Genomic DNA, 8,508 nt, shown 5'->3' on the forward strand with positions numbered 1-8,508 from the left:
CTCGGGAGTCCCGTGGGAGGAGGCCGGGGCTCCTCACCCCTGGGGAATGGGGGCGGGGTGGAATAAGCCGGGGTGGCAGCGCCAAGAGTGGGCACCTAGGGGCTCCTACGAGGAGGGGAGACGGCTCAGAGGAGTGGGTTAGAACGAGGGGTAATGAAAGGATAAGGGGGTCAAGGGCCCAGGTGGTGGCTGCCGGCACAGGTGGGTGAGGGAAGGATCTGAGCGGGGTCATGCGCCCGGAGCCCGCCGAGGGATCCGGAGGAGGAGAGCCAGTCGGGGGTCTCTCGGGTCAGAGCCACCAAGGTAGGAGGACTCAGAGGCCGTCCGGGCCCCGGGACCCGCGGGTATGGGGACGCCGGCCGGCAGGTCCCGCGGCGCTCGGCCGGGGGCGGGGGGTGGCCGCAGCTTACCTTGAAGGCCACGGGCAGGGTCTTGTTGCATCGCCAGTGCGAGGGCAGCACAGAGCACAGGAAGTTGGGGCTGTCGGTGCGGACGAGCTCGGCCGGGTGGTCAGCGATGATCTCCACCATGGTGCGGTTGTCGTGCGGCGGCCGCAACCGGGGCACGGCGGCCGCCGCTGCCGCCGCCGCCGCCGCCGCCGCCGCCGCCGCCTCCTGCTGCTGTTGCTGCTGCTGCTGCTGTTGCTGTTGCTGCTGCTGCTGCTGCTGCTGCTGTTGTTGCGCAGCCACCACCGGGCTCACGTCGCTCATCTTGCCGGGCTGCAGGCTGCTGGAGGGAGGGCTGAAGCGCCGGCTGGTGCTCGGATCTACGGGAATACGCATCACAACAGCCACAAGTTAGCGAAGTGGCCGGGGGAGGGGGAGGAGGGTGGAAATGAGGGGCGAGGAGGAGGAAATTGGGGGGGTGGAGGCGAGACGGGGGGAAAGGGGATGGAGGTGATGGGGCCGAGGAGGTGAGAAATCAAGTTCGATGAAGCCGACTGCCGGGAGGAGTCTGACGGGGGCCAGCGGTGGCGATGCAGAGCAGTCGGGTTGGCGGGTTGGGAGACCCGGGAGGTGCAGATCTTGCCGGAGCTTTTGGAACGCCCGCGGTGGCAGCTGAGAACGGGCGCGGGGATGTGTGTGGCCTGGGGAGGCAGGGGGCTTCAGTTTGCAGCGTGGAGTGGGGTCCCTTGGGGCACCGCGTCCTGGGTGCGCTGGCGCCCCCTCCCAGGTCGAGTCCAGCGGTGGAACGGAGTGGATTCAGTAGTCCAGCCCCGGGGCAAGCATAGCCGCGCGCTCCCCGCCACCGCCGCGCCGCGCGCGCAGCTGCCCAGCTGCAGGCGTCCGCGCCGCCGCCCGCCCGCCCTCCCGCGCTGCTGCCGCCGCCGCCTCCTCCGCGGCGGCCTCCGCTCCCCCCGCGCCGGCCGCACGCTCAGATTCCTCCCGCGGCGGCTGCCACCCCGGCTCCCCGGCTCGTCTCCTTCCTTTCCTTTTTCCTCTTCTGGCCTTCTTACGGCCACCTCCTTGCATCCATCCACTCGCTCCTGCTATTTGCAAAGCTCCCCCTGACCCTCGCTCGTCGAGGTGCCAGGAGGTAAGTCGCGGGCAGCGGATCTCGGGGCAACGGATCTCGAGCCTGCGAATCGCAGCCGCTGCCGCCGCCCGCCGGCGAAGAGCAGGAGCCCCCGTACGCAGCGCGCAGCTTCCGAAGCCGGAGAGGCGGCCCTGGTCGAGGGGAATCTCGCCTGATCGCGTCCTCTAGCTTCTCCCCCGACCCAGGACCAGGAACCCCCTCTTGGTCGCACGAAGTTGAAGCGGAGACGCCAGAGCGGCCGGCTGAACTGACTGTCGTTATTTTTCGTTGTAACTTCAGGAGAGGAGGAAGGAAAATTCTTGAGCGTCTGTGCTGACTTCTCGGCACTCTTCACCCTTCCCCCACCCCACCCCCCACCTCTGCCGGAGCGGCTCCCAGGGAAAAAATGATTTTGCAGGGTTTGGGTGCCTTTTAGTCTTAAGTGACACAGAAAATTGGGGTGGAGGGGACACTTGTCAAATAGTTTTTAGAAACTCAAGTGCGTGGCTGGACACTTTTTCCTTCTATATTCAAACTTGTCGTTCCTAGAGAACAAGGATGAGGTTTATTTTTAACGACTGGAAAACTGTCAGTTGGATGATTAAAATAAATTGCAAAAAACCTTGCTGGGGAAAAACCCCAGCAGTTTTCCGTAAATTGCAATTTTTTATTAAGTCTATTCTGCATCTAAAACTAAGACTAACGCCTTAACTTTCTTCCCCACCACTCCCGGGGGGGGGGGGCAAAAGATAAAAATACAAAATAAAATATCCAAAATGCTTCATTGGCTATTTATTTATGTATTTATTTCCCAATGTGGGTTAAAAAAGCGACTTTGGATCCCCCCAAAAAGTTGCGGTCGAGAGGATGAAGGAGCACGGAAAAAAAGCGGCAGTTTTACCTAAAATGTGGTTTTTGGAGGCTGGGATTTCTAATGATTAGGTTTTTGTGGTTTATATAGACACGACTCTGGCTAAGGCGATCATTACGCTGATGAGAGTCAGAAGCACGTGGGTGTCTCCGACCAGCCTCAAACTCGGAACCTTCAAAACAAATAAAACAATGTGCGGCGCCCTCGGAAGCCGGGAAATCCGCTTGAGGCTCTTGCACCCCCAAAAAGGGGACAGGGGGCCATTTCCCCTCCTGGTTGTGTATTGCTACGTTCCTTGCTTACTGTCAAACTCCTTTAAACCTCCCAAAGCCTGAAAACGTGTTTGCAAAAACAGTCCTAGTTGCCAAAGTTTCAAAGATTCGTAATAGGGTAGCTGACGCCACAATAAGTGATTTTATAAAATAAATGAAAAATGATAACGCTTCCCCCTCTTGAGTATTAAGGAAGAAAGACGGTTGAGTCATCACTCTTCCCCCCCACCCCATCTGATTTAAAACAATTCACGTGCCCATTAATTGACGTTTTTACTGCTCACTCAGCGCAAACGCCTATGTCACCCTGGTAGCGACCTACCACGACCCTCCCTCCCGGCTTTTAAAGCCTTGCGTCCACTTGCTGAACGGGAGCACGGGGTCTGCGCCTTTGAAGGGGCCTGGCAGGGCTTCGAGGGCGTGTGGGCACTCAAGAGGGGACCTGGTGCCCATCACGGACTGTGGAGCCCAGTTCAAGAGCAAAGGGAACGTGGAGGGCTATCGTAATGTGTCTGGGACACGAGGATTGCCCTTTAAAGAGATGCGCCGGCGATAGAGAGGCCTCCAACAGCTGGAGCGGAGGTGGGGGGCTCGAGGTGGTCGGTTAGGCGTGGGCCCTCCCGGGGGTAAGGACGGGGTTCAGGGGACGCTGCTCCTCCCTTCCTCTCCCGGGCTGCATTGTTACTTCTCTTCCTCCATTCACTATTCCACGCCTCCCTCGTGCGCGGTTTTCTCTCCACGTTCCCGCCTCTCCCCCAAATCCCCCCACAGACGCGAGCCTCCTCGCCGCGCCCCTCCCGCCTCCTCGGCCATCCCACGGCCCGGTGACACATTCTGCATCACCCGCGATGACACCCCCTCCCTGACCGACTCCTCGCCCCTGGCCTGCAAGGCCTCCGGGCCCCACCCCCGGCGCGGAGAGGGTTCGAGAGAACCCACTTCTTGCGCTGAACTGGACGCGCAGCGAGGAACTGAGCGGTCTCCTGCGCGTGCGATGTTTAATTATCTTTTCCGTCACAGGGGAGAGCTCTAACCCCGGGCACCGCCGCGCCGCGTGCGCGCACAAGGTCCAGTCTTCCCCAGCAGCTAGCGGCCGTTACCCCTCCGAAAAGAGAGAGACCAGAGTACGTCCATTACTCTCCTCTACCTTGCACACCCACTCACGTACCCTCGGACACACACTGTCGCACAGGCACACACTGACACTCGTCGGTACACAGGCGCGCGCGCGCCCGGGCTTGCTAGCTTTATTTTCGTTTGGTTTGATTTGGTTTGGTTGCCCTTTAGCGGGAAGGTTTTATTTGGGGCATGTTGTACCACTGTCTTAATAGAGATGTCTGACTTTGGTTTTGAGGGGAAAAGTTACAGGAACTGTATTATTTCCGTAGTCAAAGGGAGGTACAAATTCATTAACTACCATGATAGGTGATGTGCAGCCTTCTCTGGGGCTGTCCTCCTCCCGGAAATCCATGGAGTAGGGAACTCCCAGAACATTTGAAGACGCTAAGCCGGTATTTCAAATAGAGGCGACCAGATGGGCTTTTTGAATAAAAGACTCTAGGGCAGTTTGAATTTAAGTAATCATGTTGGGGAATTTTCCTCTCTTTCTCCATCTCTGTTCGTTCCTTTCTTTGTTTTACTTGGTGGGTAGTAAAATATGGAGGCCTCAGTGGTCGGGTACCCTGACTGGGGATTTTAAGGGCAATTTAATCAATGGTGAATTATTTATTTTAATTAATCATGTCTGGTAATTTAGCTTTATAGCCTTCCTTGGGCATCTTCCCTCCATTTCACATTTCAGTGGAACTAATATAAGCAGCCCTTGGAAGTTACTAGTCTTGGATCCCTTAAAATATCCTACAGTTATTTATAATGTGGAAATGAAATTTTCCACTGAATACCCTAACATCGTTTCAGGTATCTGGCACAGCAGATTTTCAGTCTCCTTTCAAAAATATCCTCTTGCTGAACATTCACACTTTCAGCTGGAACTGACTGAGCCTGGAACTCATGATGTCTTGGCTCAGAGCATGATACTTAAAGGAAGAAAACATTTTTACAGACCCCTAAACCGAACCTCTCTTGGTAATAGCAGGCCCATAGGAAAACCATGAAATTTTTCTTATGTGTATTTTCTGCTATAGTTCACATGATCTCACTCTTGGGTTTAGATTTTCTTCTCCTCCAAAATATTCAGAGCGGGTTACTCATTAGATTCCTATTCCTATTCAGAAATATTCATGTTTTCCGTTGTATGTTATGGCATACAAAAGAACATACTTTTTTTTTCTGAAAATGTGGGTACTCCAGAAGACACAGGCACCTTTTTCCCCTTCATCTCCTTCAATATTTAATGTAACTCTTTAGTAACAACACCTGCGAATTCTGACTTTTCAGACTCAATGAGATGTGAAACAGTCACCTTATTTATCTGGTCAAAGAACTGAATTCTCCACACCAGGAACAGAGCCCATGTTCCCTACAGTCAGGCTTCATCTTATAACCCTTATGCATTATTTTAAATATACTTTTTCTTGATGAAAAGTAAAAAAAAGTCATTGCAAGATCTTCAAATGGTTTTCAATGGACCATCTAATAAAGTGGGACAACCTTTCAGACATACAATAGACAACCATGGACATATTGTTGATCCATAAAGTTTTGAGTGTGTCATATGGGAAAACTTTGTAAACAGAACCATCATTAGAGAGCTTTCCTCTGGATTGTGATTGAGTGAAAGCTACCCAGCCCTTAAAAAACAGCCCTGCGCTAGACTCGGAATTGTCTTACTGTATACTACAGCCTGTAGGCCAAATCTGGCCTGACACCTATTTTTGTATAACCCACAAGTTATGAATGATTTTTGCATTGACAAATAGTTGGGGGGAAAATACAAGAATAACATTATGTGAAAATGATATGAAGTTCAAATGTCAGTGCCCACAAATAAAGTTGCATTGGAACCCAGCTAGATTCATCTGCTTTTGTATCTGTCTGTAGCTGCTTTCACCTACAACAGCAGAATTATGTAGCTGCGGCAAAGATCGTATGGCCTGCAAAACCTAAAATATTTAATATCTACTTTTTTGCAGAAGACGTTCACCAATCCTAAAAAAAAGGGCTGCAGCACCCTGGTGGAATTGGACAGAGGAAAGGAGTACATATTAAAGAATGTATATGCAGTATGTATGAGGTCTGGATTAGATTTTTTTCAAGTGAAAAAGGTTTTCTTTAACTTATTCTTTTCTGTACAAAATGTTCATCAATTAGGCTAATTTTTTTCCACTTAAGAATTTTGCATGTGGCAAAACAGAGAGAAAAGAATGAGGAGTTAGTGCTTTTCCACGAGCTCTTTAAGAACCATTGTCTTACACGTGTCTGTAAATCGGTATCTTCCATTGCCCTTCAGAGCAGATGAGAAACTGCACAGATGAGAAAAGAGTAAAGGAACCTCCATGTAATGTGAACATGAAAAAATTAGTGAAGACTTTAAGAGGCTTAGTCCATCTGTTTTACAGATGATTACACAAGAAACATAAACGAGCTTACCAAGAATTTTCTGGTATATAATATTTTCACAAGTCCTACATAGACTTTTAAGACAGTTAGCTTAATAATTTAAGTGATCCCAAAGCTTTCTGACATATTTTTCCATTTTAATTTTTTATAGTGAAATGCTATATGATCTGTTTTAAGCTCACTCAATTTTTTCCCTTTGTCAGTGGACCTATAATAACTCGCATGCCTGTAACAACAGTCAAAATGTTTGTAGTGGAGGGCTTAGCATCAGCAATCTTCCCGTGTTGTTCTAGTTAGCATTCCCACGGACCCTTTTGGGGCATTTATAAGAGAGTACGGCATTGGCATAAAAAGGCTGACCCTTGCCACATGATCTTCCAGAACCACATTTATGGAGCACCTGTCTAATTGCTTTTCAGGAATGTCATTGACTAAAGTAGCATGTATTGTATCTGATTACAATACCAACCCACAAAACAACACCCTATTCACTGGAAGAGACCAACATAATTTCCAAAAAAAGAGTCTAATTTATTACCCAGGGGTCAGAGAAATAAAACTAATTTTCCCGAATCAGCCCTTGGATATTTTGGTGCTGGCAATTGTTCAGTGGCTGTAGCGGAAGTAGTGGAATATTGTATGTAAAGTTTACAGAGATCTGTGATGAAACATCTAGGAACACCTTAAAATTACAGGTTCCATGGTAATATAACCATTCTTTTTTGACGTGCTTGCCTATGACCTTCAAGGCACCGAGGAAGGTGACTGTCCAATCCTGTTCCCACTGCCCAGTTTCAGTTTAGACTTTGGTTTGGTGGCCTGTACCATTTGTCCCTTTTCCACACCCTGTCATCAGGGTAAGAAATGCAAATCATAGGGGCACCTGGGTGGCTCAGTCAGTTAAGCGTCCGACTTCGGCTCAGGTCACGATCTCACAGTTCACGAGTTCGAGCCCCACGTCGTGCTGACAGCTCAGAGCCTGGAGCCTGTTTCAGATTCTGTGTCTCCCTCTCTCTCTGCCCCTCCCCTGCTCATGCTCTGTCTCTGTCTCAAAAATAAATAAACATTAAAAAAAAAAAGAAATGGAAATCATAGTATTTCCAGTCTATCTCACGAAGTACAAAGATCATTTGCAAAGTGTAAGAAATTCAAATTAAAAACTAGAGAGGTAGGAAAAAGAGAAGAGAAAAAAATAGCAAGAGTCCAGCCTGGAACCATCAGCTGCAGTCCTTCGGTGGGGCCAGCTTTAGGTTAGCATCTCAAGCGTGTGGCTCCCCAGGATTTCATACTCCGAAAATACTTTCTTTTTCCCTCCAGCCATGATCAAGTTCTATACACAATGATTCTTTTATCTCTTTTGACTTCAAATGATTCCACTGAGTTATCTTTTTTGGGGGGTAGGATCTGTTCCTTAATCACATTTCTGTAAGGCACTCTTTTTCTTCCAGATCATTTTTCTTCCCTAGATGTGCCGTTATCAACTTACCGTCTCTCAGGTGCAAATTCATCCTTTTTTACCTGCTCTGTGAAAATGGATCTGGGCCTTTGTTTGTTTCTTTGTTTTTAAGTAGGCTTCACATTCCGTTTGGAGCCCAATGCAAGGACACTGAGATCAAGACCTGAACTGAGATCAAGAGTCAGACGCTCAACCAACTGAGCCACCCAGATACCCTGGATCTGGGCCTTTCGAATATTTCTCCTTGCCAACTTCCAACTCCATTTTAGAAGAACTACCTCCAATTCTATTTAAATAAAATATGTTATTTAAATAAATATGTTTAAATAATATATTTTATTTAGATAAAATATAAAACATAATGCACTTAGAACCCTATTATCTTTTATTTCCATAAGTATACCTATGGTGTTAAGTTACTTAGATCCTTGTAATAAATTAAATGGATTATTAAATCTTTACAAGAGTTTTATAAGAGAGAATCTCTATTTGTGCCACTATAAAAGTAAACCTTTACCCAAGTGGGAAAAAAAAGTAAGGCAACAACAACAACAACAAAAACCCCACAAAGCTTATTTGGCTTGTGTTCTATCTTCTGTCAATACAGTTCTCTTTGTGTTAATTCACATCTTTGCCCAGAGAACATATTTATTTCCGTCTCCTGAGTAAAACCTCTGTAGTTTCTGGTGGCCAGGTATGAGGCTTAACCATAACATGTTGATTCTTAGGTGTTCTGAAAGAGAGATCTTTCGCATGCCTTCAAATCAAACTCCTTACTTGGCTCTTCCTAGCAAGGCTTAATTAGGATTTTGGCCTCAACATTTAGTCCAGATTTATACGTACATGGCTAATCCACAAATCTAAAATCCTAGGGG

At 48.6% G+C, this 8,508-nt stretch overlaps 1 protein-coding gene across 6 annotated transcripts in view; it reads right to left on the reverse strand.

Moving 5' to 3' along the window:
- Positions 1-1,268, reverse strand: part of RUNX2 (RUNX family transcription factor 2) — a 235,203-nt gene extending 233,935 nt beyond the window's left edge. For all 6 annotated transcript variants that reach the window (XM_047101638.1, XM_047101636.1, XM_047101633.1 and 3 more), the window contains exon 1: positions 411-1,268. In XM_047101638.1, the coding sequence (XP_046957594.1) occupies positions 411-782 (372 nt within the window). In that variant the 5' untranslated portion in view covers positions 783-1,268. The remainder of the gene's footprint in view (positions 1-410) is intronic.
- Positions 1,269-8,508: the final 7,240 nt, after the last annotated feature.

Source organism: Lynx rufus, unplaced genomic scaffold (genome assembly GCF_022079265.1).
Source record: "Lynx rufus isolate CCGP_SWC_20201006 ecotype Redwood Valley unplaced genomic scaffold, mLynRuf1.p SCAF_6, whole genome shotgun sequence".
NCBI lineage: Eukaryota > Metazoa > Chordata > Mammalia > Carnivora > Felidae > Lynx > Lynx rufus.